The sequence below is a fragment of the Alexandromys fortis genome, unplaced genomic scaffold, assembly GCF_014885135.2.
Source record: "Alexandromys fortis isolate MF-2015 unplaced genomic scaffold, M_Fortis_MF-2015_v1.1 scaffold_203, whole genome shotgun sequence".
Classification (NCBI taxonomy): domain Eukaryota; kingdom Metazoa; phylum Chordata; class Mammalia; order Rodentia; family Cricetidae; genus Alexandromys; species Alexandromys fortis.
In genome coordinates this window covers 2486727-2513556 of record NW_026068080.1, presented here as the reverse complement: position 1 = coordinate 2513556, position 26830 = coordinate 2486727, and the positions used below count along the sequence as shown (strand labels likewise).

General features: G+C 48.4%; 1 protein-coding gene across 1 annotated transcript in view; it reads right to left on the bottom strand.

The window, feature by feature from the left end:
• Positions 1-26830, bottom strand: part of Dpysl2 (dihydropyrimidinase like 2) — a 66998-nt gene that overhangs the window by 31379 nt on the left and 8789 nt on the right. Inside the window, exon 4 of the mRNA XM_050121861.1 lies at positions 249-413. Coding sequence (XP_049977818.1) covers positions 249-413 — 165 coding nt within the window. The remainder of the gene's footprint in view (positions 1-248; positions 414-26830) is intronic.

Here is a 26830-nt window from a genome sequence, read left to right as displayed (position 1 = left end):
GCGTAACTCAAACAGCAATGATCCTTTCTCTCTTTTCTTTCTCCCTCTGCCCTCCAGGCAACTTACCTACCTTTGGGCTTTTTCCCCCCTTTTAAATTGTATTAAAATGGTCCTTGAGTGTCAAAAAACACACTGGGCTAGGGCCCTTGTGGTCAGCATAAGCTGGAGCCGAAAGCCCCCATGACTTGCTCTTTGGAGGAAGGCTTTGGGTTAGAACCAAGTACCTGCAGTGGACTTGCGAGACCTACCGTGGTCCTTCACCAGAGCCTCCATCTCCTCCTGGACACCCTTGTGCCACTCGGTGATGTCCACGTGCAGAGAGTAATCACAGCAGGACTTGCTGTCGGCCCACTCCCTCCACTGATCGAAGGCCGCCAGCAGGCTGGTCCCAGGCTCCGGAACGACATGGTCAACTGAGGAAAGAACAGACATTTGTCGTCATCACTGGAGAGTAAGGAGCAGGTGCTTACCCACTTGAACCCTGAACTGAGCCTCCTGGGTTCCCGCTGGAGACACTGATCTCTCCAACAAAGTCTCGGAATGCACTTAAGCCTGCTGAGTGCCCAATGGGGAGAAACTGCCGACAAGTGAAACCGTGCATGACCGCCTCAGATCCGATTTATCAAATCCGAGTCCCCGAGGCCTGGGGCACATTCCGAGGACAAGGAGTCCTTGTGGACAATGGCAGTGTCAGAGGGCCAGCTAGAGGAGCCAAACCCTCCTTTGTGCTGCTGAGATGCCCCAATAGACAGCCAGGCCTCGTTGAGACTGGAATGGGGCCATGAACGACGGACCTTTCCAAAACAGCCAGCAGCCCCGCTCACTCCTGGCTAGTCAGGTTTCCTTGGTGTAATTCCACTCCGTAATTTAAGGACAATCTTTCATCTTAAGAGTTTAAAACATTTTGAAGCTGAGCTTGCTGTAATATTATTACTAAGGTAGGCCGATATTTAGGACAAAGATGAACTCAGGCTGCTCAGTCTATACCCTGGATCCACTGGTGCCTCGCAGGTACCCCTGGGTAAACTACTCTGCTGCCCTAAGTCTCAGGGTTGCTTCTAAAGGGGATTGTATTACCTACGGACTTTGTTATGAAGATCACACACAGACAGAATGTCTATCAGCCTTACAATGCTCCCTGATTTGAACCCTCCAGTGCCTTCTTCTTGAACTGCAAATGTAGTTTAAAGTCACCAACAAGCTCTTCCAGAGCCTGGCTGACCTCTGCAACAGGACCCTGTGATGGCTCTGTCTTGCCCTCTGTCTCCAGCTACACGGACCATCTTTCAGCTGCTACATCGGCTGCTTCCTCGCATCCCAGGATCTTTGCACACGCCACTATCTCTCATAGGATCCCTGGAGGGCTCTTGCCCAGGCTTCCTTGATAACATTACGCTTTCTGGAACTGCTATGGCCCATCTTTTGAATACACACACACACACACACACACACACACAACAACAACAACAACAACAACAACAAAGCACTAAGATTCCAACTAAAATTAGCTGTTCAAAGTTCAACCAAATTCATGCAACAAGAAGGAAAAGGCTCAAGACTCTGGACTCCTAAAGCAATGAACTATTCTTCCAAAATGAATATTAGATTTCCTATGCCCAGAATCAAAACTTTCAGATGCAAGTACATTGTGATCGGCTTAACTTGGCTTCGTACATATTGAGATGAACATCAGATACAGCAGTTAGCCCTGCCTGATCATTATAAATTACCCAAATGTACTGAATGTCACACTGCACCCTGTAAGCCAATATCATTACTAAATGGCAATTAAAATAAATGTATTTTAAAACATGCTTCTAAATTCTTTTGACAGAATTCTTTTTTTCCAGAGCTAATTCATTGGGGAGTTCTCAGGCACCGGCACAAAGAATCAGTCTACGTAACGACAGGGTTCCACGCTACCTATTATCTAGAACATGCTGTCAACTGATGAGGGCTTTGACAGATGCTACCCTAGAAACTCCAGCAAGACAATTCCAATTTTCCCTCCCTCGTCTGTGTTTCCTATTCCACCCTACAACTCCAACAACAGCAATATCACTCTGCTAGCAGCAAGCATCCTGGGCTGTCTGTGTCTACAGCCTGCCTCACCCCTCACTCTCCTCTGTCCCTGCTCCCAGGCAGCCAGACGGACCTTGGAAGACGCTGCAGGCCCCGTGCACGTCATCAGGAAGGGCAGGCTCAACCATCCCCCCAGGGCCCAGCTAGATCTAACTCTGGCAGACGTCTCTTATCTCCATAGCACTCTCTGTCCCCGACATGGTCACCACCCACGGCCACCTTGTGGGTTTCTTACTCCTTGGATTCACCCTGTTCCTGTCCATTCTCTGCTCCCTGCTCAGGCAGGGCCCCCTCAGTGAAATCCTCTCCCTTTGCGCTTCACCAGACAGCACCACCCCATCAAGTTCATGAGACCGCCACCATCTGCACAGCCGTCTGCAATAGCTTCTGAGTAGCTCGTGCGCTCATATACTCACATATATTCACACACACTCACACATGCACTCACAGAGACACACATTGACTCAGAAACACACATAGACTCACACAAAGACATAGACACACACACTCACATATGTCTTCACTCACACAGACACACACACACCTTCACCCACACACTCAACACTCACAGAGACACACACTCACACAAACACACACATACAGAGATGCACACACTCAAAGACACACTCACTTATACTCACAGAGACACACACTCACACTCAGAGACACACACTCACAGAGACACATAAACACTCAGAGACACACTCAGAGACACACACTCACACAGATATATACACATTCAGAGACACACAGGCACACATATACTCATTCACAGGGACACACAAAGACACAGACACACACCTAGACTCACTCACACAGATGCACATAAAGACAGGCATATACACCACTAACACACAGGCGCATGCTCACTCATGCGCGCGCGCACGCGCGCACACACACACACACACACTACAAAGCATAAGCTCCTCAGGGCATCGACAGTGTTCAGATACAGGAAGAGCTCAACGAATGCCCCATGTAATAAGTACTTGGCACTCACACCTTACCTTTCACTCAGTTGAAAAAGCAAACGGGGTTCAAGTGCACCCTCAGTATCGGTGAGCATCATTCTAGAACACCCATAGGATACCAAAAATCCACAGACACCTAAGTTCCTTGCATTAGTGTGTGCACACAGTCTGCTACATCCATCTGTATACTTTTGCAGGGAGACTGAGAACTGATCCCCGCATCCCAGCATGCTACAGCTGGGCTCCACTCCAGACCCCCTCCATACACCTCATAGCCTCTCTATATTGCTTGCTTGCAGAACCTGATGCACTCTGCCTGTGTGGACCTGGTATTAGTGCTTGCATTGTGGCAAATTTCAATTGCGCATTTTGTAACTTTCCAGAATTTTTTCCAAACAGTTTTTTTTTTTTTATTTGTGGTTTGGCTGAATCCAGAATTAATTGAATCCACAGATGCAAAATCCTTGGATCTGATGGGTCAACTGTACTCTCCTGGTAACACGGTCAGCTTTTCCATTTAACCCATAGGGCAGAAACCTGGAGACCCTCCTGCCCCACCCTGCTTGACAAGGAATGTTCCTTCCACCAGACAGCATGAGACATAAGGAAAATTGCCTTCTTCAAAGCTGATTTTCTAAAATAAAGGTAATCTTAAGTAAAAATTAATGTTACATCCATTCAATCACCACCACCACCCTTTAAATCAACCAACTCAACTTGGTACATTTTCTTTATCTTTTTTCTACATGTTGTATTTTATTCTGTTTCTTTATCTCTAGCCTCTCTCCTCCCCAAAAGCTTCGAAGTGGCTTTAGAGAGAGATACCCAAGCCAATCCTGGCTGACACACCTGTCATCCCAGCATGCAGGAGTTGGAGGCAGGAGGAGCTTGACAAGTCTGAGGTCAGCCTGGGCTACCTAGTGAATAAGTCAGTCATGGACACTTAGTGATATCCTGTCTAAGAAAAACAAGTGAACAACAATAAAACCTTAAAATGCAAGAAGACGCCATCAAACAAGAACAGGAAAAACAGATGACAAGGGGGAAGGGAGAGAACAGGGAACACAAAATGAAATCAAGAATAAGGTTGTAAGTTGTATGTTTACGTGTGTGTGTGTGAAGACATAAATAAATGCACACATATTTGTGTGCATGTGTGTAGACCCGTATGAAAGCTTTGTTATTGTCCATGCGTGTTCACACCTATGCACAGGCATACATGCATGCATACATGTTTGCACCTGCGTGTGTATGCATCAATAGATAAACAAAGTTTGGATGACCTCATGCCTCTGCTAGATGTTGTCAGACTCTCAGGCCCACATCCAGGAAGCCTGACACCCGTCCTTCCTGAGGGTCAACAAGGCAAACCATTTCTCAAGAGAACACTGGGAACCGCAAGCTCAGTCGGGGGAATAAAGCGAACCCACTGAGTATAACGATTCTTTTAAATATCTTAATATTGGACTGGATAAAATAGTTTACATCTACGCACTGGATGCTTTGATCTGCCCATTACAGAGAATAAATGCTAAGTTCGCAACGTTCTGTCCCTTGACGGGCTCTCTTTCATTCTATTTATCCTGCAGGGGTAAACACGGCCTTTGGGATACTCTTCTTTAAGATTTATGTATTTCATCTTATGCAGAGGAGTATTTTGCCTGCCGTGGAAGTCTGTGCACCGTGTGCATGCCCGGTGCCCACAAAGGCCAGAATGGGCACCGGATCCCCTGGAACTGGAGTTATGGGTTGTTGTGAGTCACCATGTGGGTGCTGGGAACCAAACCTGGGTGCTCTAGAAAAGCAGTCAGTGCTCTTTAACCTTGAGTCATCTCTCCAGCCTCCATGATACCCTTTAAGATCCTAAAACCATTAAATACATACATATTCACACTCCCCCAACGCTGAGCATCAAACCTAGTGTCTTGCACACGGTAGGTAAGACCTCTGAATGATTGAGCTACACTGTCAGAACTCTCTTTTTTTTTTTTTTGGTTTTTTGAGACAGGGTTTCTCTGCGGCTTTGGAGCCTGTCCTGGAACTAGCTCTGTAGACCAGGCTGGTCTCGAACTNTTTTTGGTTTTTTGAGACAGGGTTTCTCTGCGGCTTTGGAGCCTGTCCTGGAACTAGCTCTGTAGACCAGGCTGGTCTCGAACTCACAGAGATCCACCTGCCTCTGCCTCCCAAGTGCTGGGATTAAAGGCGTGCGCCACCAATGCCCGGCCAGAACTCTCATTTTTATGAAAGAAAATGTTTCTTTCAAAGGCCCACTTCTTTCTACAAGACCTGCCTGCTTCCTTTTCTACCTAAGGAACCCGAGAGAGCCCTGTGTAGGGTGCTCCGTGCAGGATGCCTGCTCCGGGGACAGCTCAAGCAAGGAGCTTGCTGTGGCTCAGCCTCCACTCACCCTTCCACAAAGTGGAAGATCAGTAACAGGACCCACAAAGGGACTCAGACACTGTGACGCCACGCTTCTCCATCCTCAAGGAACACGAGACGTACCTTGAGTGTGAACTCTGGTTTGTGCCCTCACTCCTTGCCCCTGTCCTGGGACAACAGGTCAAGATGGCGACCCGGGGAAGTGAGTTTCTGAGAAGCAGCCATTCTGATTCTAGCTGAGTGTCGTCCGTTTTTCCATTTGCCTCCCCTCCCATCTCCACCCACTCGGGCCTTTGAGGGCCCTGTTTGACACACAATGGCAATGCCACTTTCAAAAACAAAACCAGGTTCCCCGACTAAGAGGCTAGGCCCTCCCTATCTGATGAGTGAGCCATGTGATACCCAGCACTTCAGAGAAACAGGCATGCTTCCCCTAAGCTAATGGCACTTGCAAACGTGTCCCTGAAATGCCTGCATGAACTTTCCCACTGTCCTCCTTCCACAGAAGGTCTCCTGGGAAGAGCTGCTTCTCGGGAACACAGCAAAGGGTCATGACCATTTCCGGAGGGAGCAGGGGTCCTCAATGAAGAACCAAAGTAGAAATCCATTCACAGATCATCTCTCTGGTGGCCTTCCTGGGTTAGCTGCCCGTGTGAGAAAGGCACAGCCACCCTCCAGCAGCCAGCAATGACAAGGGGGTAAACATTAGGGTCAAAGCACCCCAAGAGTTGGGCCTGCTTCCTGTGGTGGCCTTCCTTGTGGTTGTTTACTGAGATTTCCCGGACTATCTATAACCATGCAGAGTGGAGGAGGGTAAACGTGGGCACAGGGAAAAGTATCTCTGGAATGCCTTGCACACGTTGGCTGGCATTTCCTCCTTGGAGCATCTCCACAGAGTCCATAGACACCCATCCACTTGCTGTATGACAAGCCAAAAGCATGCCCTGGAATGATGGCCTGAATCTGGACATGTTTTCCATGAAAATCTCAGAATATCCAGAGTGACTGACTATAAGTTCTTAGTTCTGAAAGTTCTACCTCCAAAATGCTCCAAAGTCTGAAATGACATATGTGGGAAGCTCCACACTGATCTCATATGACAAGTGCCAGCCAAACAGCAGGCATGCTATCGAAGTGTACAGAATTGTTTACATAGACCAGGGGAGGGGCTTGTCTGGTAGGAGGCTTTCCTAACATGCCCATGTCTGTCCCCAGTACTAACAAACTCAGGTCTGTAATCCCAGCGTTCAGGAGGCAGAGGAGGCTGATGGATCACAGCAAGATGGAGGCCAGCCTAGCATACATGAGAAGGAAAGAAAAAAGAAACCTCGGACATTATATAAGGTCAGTAATAAACCGTTTCGTTTTGATTTTGGTTTTGACTCTTGGTTTTTCAAGGTAGGATTTCTCTAGCTATACCGGAACTCCGTTTCGTTTTGATTTTGGTTTTGACTCTTGGTTTTTCAAGGTAGGATTTCTCTAGCTATACCGGAACTCACTCTGTAGACCAGGCTGGCCTCAAACTCAGAGATCTGCCTGACTCTGCTTCCTGAGTACCGGGATTAAAGGCACGTACAACCACCACCCGGTTTGTAGTAAACCTTACATAGAAATTTCACATTTAGACCTGAGGCCGATCTTCGAGATAACTCATAATGTATATGTAAATATCTTACTCTGAAATTTTAAACTCTTCTTGTCCCAAGCCATTCAGATAAGGGGTACTGGACCTTTGCCATTGCCTGCACTATTTCTACAAGAACTACCTCTTTTGAAGAGCTTGACTAAACATAAGACACAATTCACCCGGTTCAGGGCCCAACTCGGTATTTTCCCTATATTCACATTTCCGTACAAGCATTAGCTCGTATAACTTTAAAACACACCCATAAAAGAAGTCCAGTACCCATCAGCGGCCCCTCCCCATACCTGAGAGTGATTGAGGAACCCCGGCCCTGAGCAGTCACGAATCTGGTCCCTGTCACTTCACAGAACACAGAAGCGTACACTGTGCGGTCTCCTGTGTCTCCTCTGGCGATTCCACTTATCACGAAGCTCCCAAGGCCGGGCACTGCAGCATGTGTTGACACATTATTCCCCTTTATGGGTGCAATGGCTTTGGTAGCCCATATTTAAGCCTTTGGGGACATGAGCAAAATATTAAGACAAGAGGAAGTAAGCTGCAAACTTGAAAAACCTATACACAAAGTCCCTTTAAAATTTTCAGTATTTCAAAAGAATCAAACATTCTAATTTCTTTTTAGAGATCACTGTAGGCTCAAATCCAGTTTTTATTTGTGCGCTGTAGGGTTTGTGTGTGTATGTGTTTTCACATGTGTGTGTGAGTAAGTGTGCATCCTTGTGAACATATATGTAGAGGCCAGAGGTTGCCATCAGATATGTTCCCCAGTCACTCTACACTGAGGCAGGGTCTCTCACCTGAAGCCAGCGCTTACCCATTTGGCTAGTACAGCTAGCCAGTCCGCTCTGGGGTTTCCACCTCCTGAGTGCTGGGATTAAGGGTGAGCTGCTGGGCTTACCCAGCACTTACATGAGGGCTGGGAACCCAAACACTTACATAACAAGCACTTCCCAAGCCCTCACGTGCAGTTTTAAAAAATGGTGCAGAAAGATGTCTCACCCTTTACCCTCCTTCCCAGTTGGCACAGTTCTCCGGCTTCCGTTCCCATTCCTGACTTGTACTTAGACAGGGTCTGAACAGCTGAACACCAGCCTCTGCCTGGCTGGGTGTTACAGGATCCCTTACCTCCTCTCCCTGGACCTTCATCTGCCTCAGTCTCCCTCAGAGCCAGTCTTGGTCCTAGCACTTGCCAGACACCAGAGTTGACAGACAGCTCCCTCTTCAGTATCAGGCAAAATCCCCCCATAAACTCCTTAAGTGGGGGACACCAGTGAAGGCGCCTGTCACATCAAGGGAGCTGCCGGCCTCTGAAGTCAACCTCTTCCCCCAGACTTCCTACTCATGGGTTGGCCTGATGGGAGGAAGTGACCCATTCCTTCCAGGCTTCAGGAAGGTGACTGGCAGAGAGAAGGCCGGTTGTCTTCTGACGCTAAAGCCCTTAGAACAGCACCTCTGGCCTTCGCTACTTGCCCCAGATGAGCCTGCATGTTCACAGCACCCAATTCAAGAAACACCTACTCTCCTCTCGGGCAGTCATCAGTGGTGAGGAGGGGACTCGGAAGCTGTTACTGTGTCATCCTCCAGCTTGTATTTATTTCACGGCAATCCCGTCAACTCACGTGGGCATCGCGTCTGAGCGCATCATAAAGTAACGTCATATACCTTCCTTTGAGTCTCGGTGTGGGTGGACAGGGTGGGTGGATGTCCCTCTGGTCACAGCTGGGAGACATGCAGGCCCTGTGGGCTATCTGCTGTAGTCATTTAATGAGAAATGCCCCACCGCAGGAGATCAGGTGGTTGTACACTTGGTCCTCGGTTGGTGGCACTGCCTGGGGAGGTTTGGAATGTTTAGGAGGTGTGGCCGTGCTGAGGAAAGTGAGTCACTTTGATAGTTCTCAACCCCGCCCCGTTTCTACGTCACCCTCTCTGCTTCCTGAGTGTAGGTGGAGGTGTCATCTCTCTCCGCTTCCCCACCATTACTGACTCTATCTCTGAACTGTAAGCCAAAATAAATCTTTTCTCCCCTAAGTTGCTTTGGCCATGGGGTTTTCTTACAGCAACGGAAAAGGAACCCATCCAAACTAGGAACGTGAACCTTGCCCCCAACCTCCAGTGCCAACATCTTCCAGGCATTGTGTTAGAGTGGCCCTCCATTGCCACACCCTTGCCTGAATTCCAAACACATGTAGGTTCCCTAAAGCAAAGGGCTCTAAAGGGAACCCCAGGATCAAAAAAGCAAACACCCCCTTTTGTGTGAGTAAATGTTCACTGGGGGCATCAGGTTGAGAGCTTGTCAACACGTAGGCACCTCATAAAATCCTTTCCTCCCTGCAGCTCACACGTGGGCTCCTGGCAACCCAGATCAAAGGCCAGGCTAATGAAATCTGGCACTGAGGGTCATTGATAACTCGCAAATCCCAAGAGATGAGCCAAATGACTAGCAGTAATTCCCTGACTCATCAAAAGCAGCCGTGGAGGGGTGAGATCCCTCAGGCCATCTGCAGACAGCAGGAGGTCAAGATTTCAAGAGCAGGTCCACCAGACTCAACTAGTGGGCATGGGCCAGGCTCTGGAAGGAAGAGAAGGCCCAGAATGACTCCACCACAGACAGCTTTGCTTGATTTCGAGGGCTTGATGGTTCGAGCTCATTCATTCATAAAGGTGGCCCATGAGCCACGTGGTGGTTTGAATAAGAACGGCTCCCATATAGGCTCATATATTGGAATACCTGATCTGCAGTTGGTAGAACTGTTTGGGAAGAATTAGGAAGTGTCCCTGGTTGAAGGGAGTGTGTCACTAGGCGGGGTAGGGGACCTCTGAATTTCAAAAGCCCAAACCATCCCCAGTTAGTGCTTGAGATCCCTCCCTCCCACTCACAGTTGGGAATCAGATTAAAGCTCTGAGCTACAGCTCCAATGCTATGCTTGCCTGCCTGAAGCCATGCTCCCCCAGGATGATAAAAGACTAGCCCTCTGAAAAGCTGTAAGCAAGCCCTCAGTTAAATGCTTTCTTTTATAAGCTGCCTTGGTCACGGTGTCTCTTCTCAGCAACAGAGCAGTGACTAAGACAAGCCACATGATTGGGGAGATAGTGGTCAAAATGTTTGCTATACAAGTATGAGGACTAGGGTTCAGATCCCAGCATGACATAAAAGTCACGCACCTGCGACCCCAGCTCTGGGGACAGCAACAAGCATGTCCCTGGGACTTGCTGACCAGCTAGTCTAGCCAAAACAGTGAGTTTCAATTCAGTGAGAGACATTAAGGCACTACTTCATAAAACAAGGCAGAGAACAAAAGGGGGAGACATTTGATATTAACCCCTGATCTCCATGCACAGACACACACACACACACACACACATCAAAAGCCTTGAGACCTTAGCCAGGCAGTGGTGGCGCATGCCTTTAATCCCAGCACTCGGGAGGCAGAGGTAGGCGGATCTCTGTGAGTTCGAGGCCAGCCTGGAACTACAAGAGCTAGTTCCAGGACAGCTAGGGTTATTACACGGAGGAATCCTGTCTTGAAAAAAACAAAAACAAAACAAAACAAAAGAAACTCTTGAGACCTGACAATTGATCTGGAGAAGCCCTCAGAGGGCTTTGGCTTTGCACACGAGGCTGTTACCATATGACCACAAAGTCAGCTGACATAAGATAGCCAGGCAGCCTCTATCTGGAGAGATTTTTGCAACCGAAATCGAAAAGATATCAAAGTTTTCCGGGACAACCTACCACTTTCCTGACAAAGAATTCAGGTTCTGGGAAAGTCTTGAATGTTACATAATCAGGGCTGTCAAGACGGCTCAGTGGGTGGAGGTGCCTGCCCCCAAGCCTGGTGACCACATGGCAGAAGAAGAGAACTGACCCCAATAGGTTGTCTCCGGCCTCCACACCATGGCACTGCCTCACCATGTGTGTGCACACCCTGCATACTAGATAAATACATGTGTGCAATTATTAAAAAATTTAAAGATGCATAATTAGATGGAATTTAACTCAGGTCTGAATCCTAAATCTCTATTTTTTTTTCTTTTCACTATAATAGAAATAAAGTTACCCATAATCCCGCTGCCTTATTAATGACTATTTATCATCCATATTATTCCCCAGATCTGTCATACAGGTACATGTATTTAATGTGGGTGTAATCACAAGCTATGCTCATTTTTAGTGGCATGGGGCTTTATTTTATCCTAAGAGCATGGTTGTGTTACCATCTTCTTGACCCATCTTCCAATGAGTTATCCTTGGGGGTGTCCATTAATTTCACAATTTCCCTGAGTAACAATGTGTGGGTTTTTTACATCCCCCAATGATGCATAATGTTCCTAACTGGTCCCCTACATCAGCTTCCTCCCTAGAGAGGATGCTGGGGTCAGCATAAAGGGATGGACCGTGGTTCTCCATCCAGTTGATCAGAGTGAAATGGCTTCACTCTGCTACCAGCAATTCGAGGGGACGTCACCAGTGATAGTACTGGTGCCCCAGTTTACAGGATTGCTATTTAAAGGGGCAAACACAACACCCCTTTCACCCTTCTTGGTTGCCTTTGTTTTCGAAAACTGGCCACTTTCCAGGACCCATCTAGGAGGCCCGGGGAACACACGAAGGATTCAGCAGGCCAGCTGTGCAGAATGAGTCACGATCTCATGAGAGCCGGGGCCAGGGGCCACTTGTGTCATTTTAGTCCTAACTCTTGTTCTTCAGCTATCAACCTGCTTCCAGGACAATTCCCAGCTAACACTAACCCATCAGGAAGGCACAGTGGAGACAGGGTTGGCAGGGCAGCCCAGGACCCAGTTCCCAGCACTGAGGAAAGCCATGTCCCGCCTCTGCTCCATGTTCATCTCCCGGCACAGAGAGTTCATAGGAAATACCATCCCTGCCACAGAATTACACAACTGTTGCCTGGGGAAGACACCAAGGAGAAGCAAGGTGAGCACCCTAGCCAAACGCTTCACTCACAATGCTGCAGGCAGGCTCCAGGCTGCGGCAGCTTTTCTCCAAGCCATGTTGAAGTCGCTGGCTGAGGGAGGGGTGAGGTTCCTGTTTCCTGCCATTAGACATGCACTCTGGGTCAGACTCTGAACAGACGCCACATTGACAGCAGCTCATGTCCCCGCACCAGAGAGAGAAACACACTCTGATTCCAACGGGGGTGTCGAGCCTGGAATTCCTCTAGCTCTGACATCCTGAGGGTGACTTTGCCCAGCCCTGCCGGCACCCTGCTCTCAGAAACACTGCAAGCCCCCACGCTCTCCAGCCGTCATGTGCTCAGTGAAGACCATGGGGACTCACTCATCTGAAAAGACAGAATGACATGACATTCAAAGAAACGTCAGCGGACCAGGAAAATCGCATGACGTGAGATCAGGCCCCAGAGCTTGAACTGCCCACTCCTGCTTGCAGGAAATGGGGACCTGACGGCCAGCAGGTTTGGTCTTGAATCCAGGCGCCACCCTGGATGAGGTCTAGAAAGCTGAGCAAGTTAACTCCTTGGTGCCTTATTTTCTCCATCTGCTACAGAGTCTCTCCCATAGTATTGGGTCTCTCCCATAGTATTGGGAAACTGAAACCACAGTGCATAGCTTGTACCCGAGTACCATTTCTCTCACTGGTTGTAGAACTTCGGGATTCTTGGCCTCCCTGGGCCTCTGTTTTCTTATCTGTAAAATAGACATTATTCTAGTATCTGTTGTGATTCAGCATGTGTCAAGACCTTACACCAGGAGGTCCTCCTGCCAAGCCTGCGTTGAATGAATAGTTGACACAGGAGGATAAAAGCTGTTTTGTGCCGCCATTCCTGGCCAGTGCTGTAGCCCCTAAAGGGTGAAGCTCCCCTTGGGGAGACGGCCACATACCCCAGAAGCAGGGGAGGGGGATGGGAATGAGGGTGGCCCCGAGCAGGGAGTTTCAGCGCAAAGAACGGGTGATGGGTGTGGGGAGGAACTGGATAAAGGCTCTGCAGAGGGAAGGCCAAGGCCACTGCACCACAAGAAAGGCTTGGAACTCTGAGTCATCCCCTCAGAGGAACAGGCTTCTGCAGAAACAGACCAAAACCCAAGGAACAAGATGAAGCTGCCCTATTTACAGGACAAGTGGGTAAATCGCAGAGATCCGCTGAGGAGATACCTCAGTTCCTGGGGAGATTCCCCACGCTATCCCCACCACCCCACCCCATGTCTGGACACCAGGATACAAAACAAAACAAAACAAAAAAACCTTCCTATCGGGAAAGTGTTAGGATCAGTGTAAATTCCCTTCCCAATGTCAAGAGGACTCAGACAAGGGGAACAAAGCTGCCAATCAGGGCAGATAACAAACTGGCCTCATTAGCAGGGCTCTCTGTTATTCCACTAAAGAGCAAAGCAACCTGATCCTAGAGGTTCCTAGAGATCTCCCCAAACATCAGTCCTATCCACAGCAGCCTTTCAGAGTGCTAGGGCATGCTTGCTTTCGAAACCCCTAGGGACGCTGGAAGCCCAGGCTGGCAGGATGCTTGGCTCCCTCCCTTCCCCATGTGTATATATGCACACAGATGTGTGTGTGTGTGGTGTGTTCATGTGCACATGGGTGGTGTACATGCATGCATATGGAAGTTCATACATGCACGCAGGCCTGTACACGAGGGACAAAAAAGGGGTGTGGTGGAGGCAAGCCTCTTATCCTACTTCTTAAAGGGTCCTTTGGGCCCTTTAAGGGAAATAGAAGAGACACTTCCCAATTTTCACCACAGTCTGCCAGAAATAAACTCCAGACGATGAGCAAATTCCAGAAAGAGTAAAGAGATGTGATGAGCCTGGGGACCACGGGGGACAGCCTAAAGCTTTTCCACAGGGGTTAGGTCAACCCTCCCTGCCCAGGCTGTGCTCTGGGAGCACCACCTCGAGAGGGGGGTGGCCACTGGCTGGGCTTGCCAGATGAGGTGGCTGGAGAAATATGTCATTCATGACACTTCCTCTGTTTGTCTCGGCTTTCGGTTGCCCTGGGCTACAGGACCACAGATTTGGTGCTGGCTTCCCAAAAATAAGAGATTAAGAGACAGGGTGGAACAGCAAAAGAGAAAGAAGAAAGAAGGAAGGAAGGAGAGGTGGGGGAGAGAATAAGTTTTAAAAGATCATATACTACAAGGCTTCTGTGTGCAAAGAATACAATCAATTCAGTTTTCATTCCAGAAGGTTCCTTGCCCAGAAAATAACCCGAAGACTTAGTCTTCCCGCTAGCAGGGACTAACAGCAACACATACATTTATTTGTGCAAAGCTATGTTAGAATACTCCCAAAAGCCCAAAGGCCACAGACAATAACAGGAAAGAACACTGTGCCAATCCACGAGAAGGGTCGTGTTTACATTTCTCTTGCTGTCCACATAGAAATACTACAGCCTGATGACAATGACCCTTCTGTGAAAACACAGATTGAAACAAACAATACAGTGTTCACACCTATATTTGAGGGCACAGTTTATAGTTAATACATGATTAACATACCGAAAGGAGCACTTAGGTCAAACACTAACCACAGTGTATTTAGGGCCCCCGTCAGTACATGGACAAACATCCCATCCTTGTGACAAAAGCTGCCAGGACAGTTCCCTGTGCAGTCGGGAATAGATCAGCTTTCTGGGCTTGGAGCTAAACTAAGAAACAAAAACAAAGGAGCTGGCCTCCAGTGTTTGTTCCAACATTGCACAATGCCTCTCACATCCCCTCCAAATGAAGTCCCACAGGGAAGGAAGACTCGGTGAGGTCATCTGTTGACTGGGCTCAATTTAAAGCAAAAAAAAAAAAAAAAAAAAAAAAGATGGGTGTTTTCCTCCTAGGAATCTGGACTGAATTCAAAGGCATAGCACAAACCATTTCATGGCCTCACTGGAGCCTGCCACAGCCACGACACTGACCAGTGCCTCCCTTTTCCACTGGGAATGATGGCTCAATGGGCCCGGTTTGTCCCCCAGTTAATTAGAAAGACTGAATAGAAGCCAATCTGGATGAAGCCTGATAAGGGACTTGTGCTTAGCATCCAGGTGTCGCAGGCACATCACCGCCAGCGTGCTCACAATGACACAGGCTCATAATATGCAACCCGTTCCCAGGAACAACAGGGCTCGGGAAGGGCAACCTGGGTGCCAAGCGCAGCTCCACATGCAAAAGCAGCTGAAAATCAAAAAGTTCATGGGTAACCATAAACGCAACTCATCCAATCAGCCTAAGAAAACGCTCAATGGTCATTTGTTCTCATGAATAGGTACACCGCTCTTCTATTCACCTATACACACAAGTGTATCTTAAATACAGCGCTAAAACAGTATCATGTATAAACTATTCGTCGCTAAAGCGCTCTCTTTAAAATGAAAAGGGGCGGAGTCCATTCAGCACAATGTTGTTTGCCTAATAGTCCCAGAATTTAGAAAGTGAGGCAGGAAGATCTCGTGAGCCTAGGAGTTTAAGACCATTCTAGGCAACAAAGAGACCATATATCAAAATAAATAATAAATAAAAATGAACTAATTACGGCACTTACTGCCAAGCCTAATGATGGCTGATCAGCCCCCAGATCCACACAGTAGGAGGACAGTACCAACTCCTTCCTGCAGCTTTTCCTCTGTCCTCCACATGCACGTCATGAAGTACACGCATTCACTTGCACATGAGCGGAGACACACCAAGAGGGTGCTGGGTCCCTGGAGCTGAATTGGCACGCAGTGGAGAAGAAAACATAGGTGCTGGAAACTGAGCTCGGGTCCTCTGCAACACATGTTCTTAACTGCCGCCTCCCCAGGGCCACCTTTTGAGATTTTTGAGTTTACAAAAAGTAATCACTGAAGAATCTTTCTTCACAGCAGAACTAAAGAGGGGCTGGAGAGATGGCTCAGCGGTTAAGAGCATTGCCTGCTCTTCCAAAGGTCCTAAATTCAATTCCCAGCAACCACATGGTGGCTCACAACCATCTGTAATGAGGTCTGGTGCCCTCTTCTGGCCTGCAGACATACAAGCAGACAGAATATTGTATACATAATAAAAATTTTAAAAAAAAAAACTAAAGAATCTTTTTTTTTTTATTTAACTAAACTTTTCTCTTAGGTAGCCTATATGGTATCAGATTCTTAAAATCCTTAGTTTTGTGTTGCTCCTGTAGAATGAATATGTAAATTATAATTTTCCTTTGGTTATTTATGGCTTATTACAGTATATAGGAGCGTTTAACCTTAGTACATATTTTCTAGCTGATAAGCTTAATAAACTTTTCTATAAAGAAACAGCAAATATTGTCTTCCATCAGTCCCCTTGAATAGTTAAGGAAGGCACTGAAAAAAAAAATGTTGCAATAATTTCATTTGCTTTGTCCATGTAGGCAGCAGTTCTGAGTCCCACTTTCCTGTGGTGGCCCTGACATCCAGAAATCTGTTTTCAATGTACCACCTTGAACTTGTCACGTCAGGGTTAGCAAAGCAGGTTTAAAACCTAAGTTCTCAACAGAGTATGCACATGACCTTAATGCTAGCACTGGGGGGTGGGGCAGGGACTGAGGCACAGCACAGCACAGGTGAGCCCTGAGGATAACTCACTGAAGGAAGAAGGCCAAGCACAAAAGCGCACAGGTTCCGATTGTTACTTACATAAGCTGTCCAAAACAACCAGGTCCATACAGACAGAAAATGGATTCATGGTTTTCACGAGTGTGGAATGCGGAAGAAGACACTGGAGACCCCAAGCCTGCCCCAAGGCCAAACCCCCTTTCTTCAGCGCACCACCCAAGAAATGACTAGAACAAAGGAGGTCTCAGTTCAGTATCCAGCTCCACTACGCCCTCAAGAGACAGAACGACATGGGTGGTATAGCCAGGACTCAGAAGGACTTCCTCCCATGATCTAGGATGCGTGACTCTCTCCTGAGCTGGAGGCTGTGCCCAGCAGGAGAGAGGCCCCAAGTGGGGAAGGAGGTGGTACACGGGCTGCCCTTCCATGTGAAGCACAAGCTCAACAAAGAAAATTCTCATCCTCAGGGGAAGACAAGAAAGATGTCTCTACGGATGGTGAGAGGCGAGAAAACTGCTATGGCCTGAATGTGCACCCCTGCCAGCTCACAGCGCTAAGATGTTTAAAATTTCACCTCTAAATCCTTATGTCAGTGGTGTGTCAGAGGCAGGGACTTTAGGGGGTGTCTAGGTCTAGAGGACGTCATAAGGGTGGGGAGCCCATTATGGCATTGATAACTTTACACGAAGCGGAAGAAAAGCCAAGCCTGGCCACGCCTCACCACGTAGCACCTCCCTCCTGTTGCTCTGCCACAGCCCCACTGCCCTCTCCAAAACCACCACCATGTTCTTGGACTTATAGACTCTCATTAATGAACCCCAAACCCTCTATTCTTCATAAACAACCCAACCTGTGGGATTTACTTAGAGCCACAGAACACAGCCAACGACAAGAAGTCTCCGGCAGCCACAGCTGAACACTCTTAACAAGAGAGAGACATCAGGGGACAATAAGAGTGTGCCTCTGGATCAGAGCAAAAGCCACATCAGAGCAAGGAGGAACCCTTTACGGGAAAAAATGGAAGCCTGAGAGATGGACGAGAAAACAAGGGCCAATGGTGAAGTCACTTGGCAAAACAAATTTCAATCCCCAAATCTCCCGGGAGTCAGACAGTCTTAAAAACCAGCTGGGCTGTCAGAAGGGAAGCCAGTGGGCCACCTCCCCCCCACCTCTGTAACTCACCCCAGTTCTATCTAATCTAAAACACCCTGAACATCTCGTCGAAACGCTAGGAGGCAAGAGAGGCTTCGGGCAAGCAAGAATAGCGAGGCAGACAGGGAGCTGCTCGCCGGAGCTAATAAGCTGCAGTCCATCCCAGAACTAAGGTCTCCTGGTTGCCTCCTTGATGTGTCCTTGAGAAAGGGAGGCCTCAAATTCTTTCCACTACACCTCATGTTTCCTTAGTGAATCCCTGGGATGGTCATACAAAGGAAAAAACAATTCTGAGAGCAGCAGTCTCAAACCCAGACTGTTAATTCCCCTCCCCGTCCTTGGACTCTCTCAGTTTCTGAAAACACCTCCTTCCTGGACTGTCTCGCAGTCAGCTACAGGGAGGGCTGAGCTGATGCACCTCACAGAGAGATGGGAAAGAGAGGTCCCAGACAAAGTCAAGGAGCCTTGGGGTGGGGGGCTGCCTGCCTGAGGGCAATTGGCTCAAGCTGGCCCTACATTGAACAGGGGCTGTGCCGCCCATAAGGGGAATAAAGTTAGACTAGTGAAATCATGGTATCAGTCTCTACGAGGACTGCGGTCCAAATAGCCCTCTGGGATGCAGCGGGAATCTAGGTCATGGAGGCAGGGCTTCTGTGCAGAGACCAGAGACACTGGGTAGACCACCATAGTGGCAAGCCTCTCCTTGTGGGGGTAGCCGGCCTCTTAGCCGGAGAGGTACACAATAACTGATCATTTTCTCCCTCTCTACTACAGAAAAGGGAAAGGCACTTTGAAGTGATGGCTGGTTGGAAATGCAGGACAAAGCCTGAATACCAAAATAGTCCTGATGCTGGGGGATTGGACAAGGGTCTAATCCTCCAGGCAAACTCAAGGCAGGGGCTGTGCTCAGGGTTTCTGTGGCATTCACAGACATTGTAATAATAATAATAATAAATAAAGCCACAAATACTTTCAGCTGCGGAAACAGCTTAGTTGGTTAAGTGCTTGCCTTACAAACATGAAGACCTAGGTTCAATCACCAGATTCCACATAAAAAACTTAGACATGAGGTCAGGTGATGGTGGCGCAGTCTTTAACCCCAGTACTCAGGAGGCAGAGCCAGGGCGGATACCTGGGAGTTCAAGGCCAACCTAGTTTCAGGGCAGGCTCCAAAGGTACGGAGAAACCCTGTGGGGGTGGGGGGGGTCAAACAAATAAACAAAAACTTGGACTTGGTGGTGTTTTTTTATAATCCCAGAAGTGGAGAAACCTAGCTTCCTTAGCAAGTTCCAGGTCAGTGACAGACCTTGTTTCAAAAAAAGGAAGGAAAAAAAAAAAAAAAAAAAAAAAGCTAGATGGTACTTGAATAACGCAAGTACGTGCCTACGCACGCATGCACACGCATGCGCATATGCAACCAAGTTCTCTGGCACTGACCCGCAGATGGATCAGAACCGCAGTCCTTGTCTATACCCCGTGGCTTCTCTGGGCCCCTTCCCATTCCTTCAGTTCCCTTCAGTTCTAGCCTAATAATCAGCTCTTGACCGTCAAGGTCAAAGGGAGGACAGGGCCGGAAGCGGAGGCCTAGGGTTTGCAGAATCCCAGTGCGATGAATTGATTGGCTGCACTCGCAAATGAACTTTCTTCTCAGGTCTTGTGACAAGGACAGAATCTGCCTGTGATTCCTGCCGGGTCTGCAGAGGAGTCCAGAGGGCATCTATAAGGCCATTTCTCATCAGAGTTCATCAGAAGACAAGTACACAAAACAAAAGAGCGCCTTACTGGTCCGGCAACACGCGTCTGACTTGCTTGTGATGCAGTCCCCGTGTCGCATTAATAGGATATAGACGGAAGTGCACCCACTGGACCTTAAATGTCTGTCCTCAGAGAAGTTCCACGTAGTTGCACAAAATGACCCAACAAATACACAACCAAAACTTCCTGTCAGTTCCCACTCTGAAGCAAAAGTTTCTTCCAAAATATTAAATGCCCACAACCCGTGCCCCCACACAATAGGTTTCAGAGTAACCCTGAATACTTGTCAGGTCTTTGGGGACTCCTGGGTTTTAGAGTGGCTCTATTCAGCCTGGCTTCTCACCTATTGGGATCTGTGCTGATAGGAACTAAAGCACAAGATAAGCAATGAGAGTAACGACCACCGCTAAAGGGAAGCAGGAGAGGTACCCGCCACATGCCTCTTCCTGAACAGGCCACCCACGGCACAGAGATCAGTGCTTAGATATTGGGAGCCAGGATGTGGTCCCTTGTTATGATGCTATGAAACAAGAAGCCGAGGCTCCCAGTGCCCACCCAGAGGGAGAGGAGCTCTGCCTTCTGGCAGGTCTTGCCCAGGCCCACTTCCCTGAGTCACAGGCACTACGTGACTAAATGGTTCATTAGCCAAAATACCCACTGGAAAGGATCTGTCACCAAGGCTGGCAGAGGAAACACCCAGGGTTGTGGCTTGGGATCCTCGGCAAGTTACAAGGCAAGATGGTGGAGCAGGGGATATGGGTACTGGCTCGGGGAGAGATGGACACCAGGATATAGACTGTGCAGCAGAGCCACTATGAAAATCACAGAGCTCAGTGTGCACAGTAGTTCAGAAGAAGCGCAGCACCGGCCTCGTTTGAATTCCAAAAACAGTCGAGAACTGGCACCCACTAGGAACAATGTCCTGGGGGCACAACTTCAGAGCTACGGGGCCAAAGGGGCTGCCAAGGAAATACAGACCCCAGAGTGAAGAAAAGTAAAAGCTACGGTTTTTACTCTCGTTTGTCCTTGGTTTTCTTGCTGTGTTCAAAAGAGGAACTGCTTTATGTAGGCTCGAACAAAAAACACTTTGAGCTCTCTTCCTGATGTGCTGGGTCCAACAAGTACTGTGAAATAACACACACGGCCGGGTGGTAGGTGACTGCATCCTTCTGCATCCTCCCAGAGGAGACAGACAGAAGACTGATGAATGACAGACAACACGTAAGTGGGCAACTCAATAGATTATAGCCAGGAATAGATACATTTAATATCGTAATCGGTTAGCTAGACAAATGCCAACATACACATTAGATTGATGTGTATGTAACAGGTTAAATAACAGAGATGAATGGATGACAGACAGATAGACAGATGTAGATGGGTGGGTCACAGAGTGAGTGAATGGTAGCATCCCTGGAAAAACTGTAAATTGAGACACCAACCCCCAGAAGGAGGTGGGGCTTTAGGAGGTGGCGACGCCATGAGTGGGTTTATCACTCTCACTAAAGAGGTCCAGGAGAACCCCCCAATCATTTCCACAGCGTGAAGACACACTGAGAAGACAAGCAGCTGTGACTCAGAAGGCAGGCCCTCGCAGACACCAAATCTGCTAGCGCCTTGACCTCAGACTTCCCAGCATCCATAGCTGTGAGAAATACATTTGTGTGCTCTGTAAACAGCCCACATATGGTATTCTGTCATAGCAGCTCAAGGAAGTAAGTAGGTAGGTGGGTAGATAGATGGATCTTATCCATAGATTAGATAGATAGATAGATAGATAGATAGATAGATAGATAGATAGATAGATAGATCTTATCCATAGATTAGATAGATAGATAGATAGATAGATAGATAGATAGATAGATAGATAGATCTTATCCATAGTTTAGAAAGATGATAGATAGATAGATAGATAGATAGATAGATAGATAGATAGATAGATAGATAGATAGATAGATAGATAGATAGATTTAGATAGATGGCAGATATATGATAGACAACTTATAGATGATAGAGAAAAGATAGATGGTGAAAAAAGACAGATGACTGGCAAACAGATAAATACATACATGAAGAATAAATGAGCAATACGGGCCAGACTAACAGATGAAGATGGACAAGCAACGTGAGATTCACACACACACACCACACCAGAATTATCACAATAACTATTTTATAAATATAATGGTACAAAAAAAATCGTCCACAAATCTCACTGATTCTGTACATAACCGTAAGAAATAACAAGTCTTGTCAATCTCGCAGATGTAAAATCGCTACCTAGAAATACATTAGGATGGTGGCTTCCATACAGCGAGCCCCACCCGAGAAACCACACTTGGTCTGATTCTTGGTGCTCTCCTGTCACGGGAGGCTCATCCTCTGACGTGGGCCAGTGAGTTGCACTTAGCCACCAGAGCGGAGCCTGGGATAGAGGATCTGACTGGTTGTCCTGAGTACACTGATTCTATGTCATTACCAAGATCTTTTGATTTCTTACATGCAGGCTCCCCACAAGGACGGACTTTAGTCCTGATCTATCATTAGAGGGAGCCGAGGTCGTAAACACTACTGAGGCAACCCTAAGACGGTAGGCCTCTGGCGGGTGGCCCAAGGCCTGGGGATGGCAGTCACCCCGCCTAGTGTACCTCTGCCCTGCGCTCCTCTCATCCTAGCCCCCACCCCTTCTCCTGCTCACTGCCTCTCTCTCCCACTCACTCCAGGTCCTAGCCAGTATTGGGGAAGGAGCCAAGCGAAACCTTCCAGACACCAAGGACAGCAACAGAATCCGGAGGCTCAGCCCCCTTGGTTTCCAAAGATTTTTGAGGAAAAGAGGCTTTGCAAGCCACGCCCACAACCAGGTCCCAGCACTGAGGCAGAGAGGAGAGAACTGAACAGGGAAGAGCCCAGCGGGCACCCGGCTTCTAGAGACCTCCTGAACATCCACTCGTTCCGTTTTATCAGAAGCCCGACTGTTCAAACAAGATCTTAGACGCTGGAAGCTTCCAAACTAGCAAGGCTAAACCCACCTAGAAATAGAAGTTTCTGTGCCTGGAGTTTGTTTAAAACTCCCCAGGGGGCCCGAGTGTGCGATGATACTTTTTAATGTTGGCCAGAGATCACTACAAAATTCCCTCTACTGGAGAGGGGCCCCGAGCCGCCCCACAACCCAACTTCGGGCAGCATCTGCTCTGTCATTAGGGGAGCATTTCAGTCACATTCTAAAGGGGCGGCCTCCCAAATGGGTTAGCCAGAAAGGGCTTAATTTCTACTCACGGCAACCCCCTTCACCATTAACCACAGCGGCGAGGCTGACTAATGGCAAAGGCTTCACCCAACAACGGCAACGAGTCTGAGGCAGAGCCCTCAAAACCCGAAGAAATAAGGGATCGTCGCTTGGGAAGAAATGGGGGGAAATGGCCACTCAAAGAGGAAAAGGAGGGCATGAAAGGAGCCGTAAGGGAGACACTTAGGGCCAGGGCTATCAAGGATTCAAGGATGAGGGAAAAAGCAACACATCCCTTGGCCAACCAGTCCCTAAGGCACTCAGTTTTGGTTGTTTAACCATTGCACACCATTTATTGTGTATACTGTATGAGCAGGTGTGTGTGTGTGTGTGTGTGTGTGTTCTGCATGAACAGGTATGTGTGCAACCTGCAGTGGTCTAGATGAGAAACACTGCCCATTGTCACAGGGATTTGGATATTTGGTTCCCTGTTGGTGGTGCTGTTTGGGTAGGTTTAGGTGGTAGAACCTTGCTGGAAGAAGGGGTCAGGCTTTCAGAGTTGAAATCCTCGAGCTGCTTCTAGTTCACCCTCTTTGCTATGTGCTGATGGCTGAGGAGCTCCTGACTCTGGCCACCATGCCTTCCTCTGTCATGCCTCACCACCATGATGGACTCTTATCGCTCTGGACCACTAAAACAAAATAAGTTCTTTCTCCGCTAAGTTACCTTGGTCACAGTATTTTATTATAGCAATAGAAAGGTAGCCTATACCGAAGTCAAAGGAAAGAAACCTCTGATCCTCTGATGTTGGTCCTACAGTGCTCTCCACTATGTGGTGTGTGTGTGTGTGTGTGTGTGTGTGTGTGTGTGTGTACGTGCATTTGTGCGTGTGTGTTTATGTTTGAGATGGGGTCTTTCACTGGCCTTGGACAGACCAAGCAGGTTAGGTTGACTGGCCAGAAAACTCCAGGAATTGTCTAGTCTCCTCACAGTGTTGAGATTACAAGTACGAATCTCCTTACCACGCCCAGCTTTTCTTGCGTGGGTTCTGGGGAATGAATTCAGGTCCTCAAGCTTGCATGGGAAGCACTTTTGTGATTCCCCAGCTCCTGTGATGAGCAGAAGGAGGGGTGCTCGCTGGCCACTAAGCAGAGTGAAGTTCATTCCTGAAGTGACTAAGCTCGCTGCCTCTGTTTACTAAACCCCTTCTACCCTGTGACTCAGTACAGAAGCTGGCCAGGGACAGTTGCAGCATCACCACACTGAGGAAGGGAAGCACTGCCCTTCCCCATGGATTCACGGATGCTCCAGAATCTGAAGGGGTAGGGCAGCTACCAACAGGAAGCAGACGAGAGAAAATGGGGGCAAGGGCCCAGGTCTCCACCACCCAACACCCACCCCTAGAGCTACACACATCAGTTCTCTGTCAGGTGTGGGACAAATGGCTGTACAGGACCACTGTAAAGCAACCTGCCAAGAAGCCAGTGTAGCTAGCTCCCAGAAAGCCATGGGCATAAAGAAATGGCCCCAGCTCCCAGCCCTGCCCTCCGGAAGTCTTTGCCTAGTTTATTCAGCTGGGATATAGAACAGGGGATCTTTGGGTCATGGAATCTTATCTACCAACATAAACCCTGAAACTGGGACACTGAGCCATGGAAGCCTGGCACTCATTCATACAAGGGTTGGAGAGACCTGACTGTAGCCCCAACATGTTCTCTGCAGCCCCCCCCCCACTCCTCCTGGCCTCAGCCATCACTCTCACTAACCAGACTGAGGGGAAAGCTCCTACGTGTCTGGACACCCTAGGAAAAACCAGAGAAGAGGCTCTGCAAGCATCCAGGAGCTCAGACTTGCCTGGATTGTGTGCAACACCCACAGCCAGAGTGGAGACTGAGATCCGAGAGAAGGGCAATGTCTCAGTGGATGAAGACCATCCCTTCCTAAGATAGTTTGATCTCTACAGCTGTGACCGCCAACTCTCAGAACCAGAATACATGGGAAAAAAAACCCTGGTGGATCGTGGTAACTCCCACAATGTCCCTGAAATGGATCTGTGGGATATAACTGCTCCTCGGAGAGAAAATTCCCATGAGACATGAGCGTGAGACCTTCAGGAAGGGCTCTACAGCTCTCCAGAATGTTCCTCTTTATTCTCCTCAGCAACAGGTATCAAGCAATTGGCACAGTCATGAACAAAAGCCTTCTAATCCAGACAGGCATCTGTGACACCTGAGCAAGTCCAGAGAAGACCTTCATGGCCTTAGGCAAATCACGTAGGGTTTGGGAGAGATAAGACACTGAAGGGGTGGGGCACGTCCACGAGGACAGTATGTGGGATAACGTGGCTTTCTAATCATGACCACAGGCAGATTTTGTGGTGACAACTTTGGTCCTAGACTTGGAAACTTCATTGTGATGTGGTTGGGTATTTGGTAAACACTTTCTAACCAGAGTCAAGCGAGCACTGCAAAGGGAATAATCAAAGTATCCGTTACAGACACATTCAGCTCTCCCTGTGTTCACACGCAGGCTTGCCACAGGCAAGGCGCAAACCCAATGCCACGCGGATGAGCAAATGACAAGCAACGGATGTACCACAGTGGTACTCCTGAGCCACGTCCCCTCAATCTTCCTTCACCCACAGAAAAAGCTGGGACAAGTACAAAGGGTCCTGGGAAAGGCTTCTGAGTCCACCAGGGTCCCTAGGGACGCATGGCTTCTGTCGTGCTACTGTCCACAGGCAGCAAGTTCTCTTAGCTATGCAAACCATCGTGCGTCTCCAGCTCCGGCATCTATGCAGGGACAATTCCGGGAGAGAGCCTGCCCCGTCCACAACCACAGGCTGACGTGCCTGAGCTCTGGGCTCTCCCCAACTGCTGGCAGAGCTGAGCACAGCACTGGTGTTGGTCGGGGTGGCCGGAGCACTAAAGGAGCAGTCACTGCCATCATACTGAGGACAAGACACAGACTTCACGAACCCTCATGACCCAGTCGTGCAGCCTCACTCAAATCAAGAGCCCTTAGAGTTTTCTTTTATCTGTCCATCTATCATCCATCCATGCATCATGCATGCATGCATCCATCCATGCATCATCCATTCATCTATGCATGCATCAGGCATCCATCCATGCATGCATGCATCATCCATCCATCCGTCCATCCATGCATCATCCATTTATCCATGCATCATCCATCCATCCATCCATCCATGCATCCATCCATGCATCCATCTATCCATGCATCATCCATCCATCTATCCATGCATCATCCATCCATCTATCCATGCATCATGCATCCATCATCCATCCATGCATCCATACATCATCCATCCAACCCTCCTAGCACTGACATTGCTTGGGTGAGAAACTTGACAACAAAACAGAGGGCTTCAATGGATACATTACATGAAACTAGGTACCACAGAGTATGAGATAAAAGCCCATCTTTTGCCAAAATACAGAGAAGTTACAGGTTCCATGGAGAGGGGTACCTATGCTGAACCTCAAAGGCAGTGAGGAGTCTCACAGACAGAAGGAAGGACAGTCAAGGAGTCAACAGGCATCGAGACTAGTCAGCAGGTTTGCCTCACAGGGCAGACAGCTTGGGTTGCGTTCTCTGATCAAGAGAGAAGCACCGACAGCGTCAGAGGAAGGGCATGGTGCAGGCCAGGCTTGGAAAGAAAGAGTTCAGCCACAGAAGGCTGGGGCCAAACTAGAGGAGCAGGAAGCAAAGGCAGGAATCCGATTGACACAGAGGCAAAATGTCCTAGCATGAGTGAAGATCCACGGAGGCGCCGGGAAGCAAGCCAATGGGACTGCAGAAGCAGCAGTCTGAAACTGGGTGCTGGAGACACAGCAGAGGAGCCATTTGGGGGCACTGTGCCTGGGTCCCACACCTCTAGGAAAAGCCTTGGGCTTAGGTCAGCAGCATCAGCCGTAACTTCTGCCCCTGGAGATTTCGGCCTGTGGAGCCAGCACAGGCTTCTGAGGGATGCCCCATTCTGTGTTCACAGGCTCAGCACCTGATAATTCAACTCACTCCATATCCATTTTTTTTTTTTTTTTTTTTTTTTTTTTTTTTTTTCT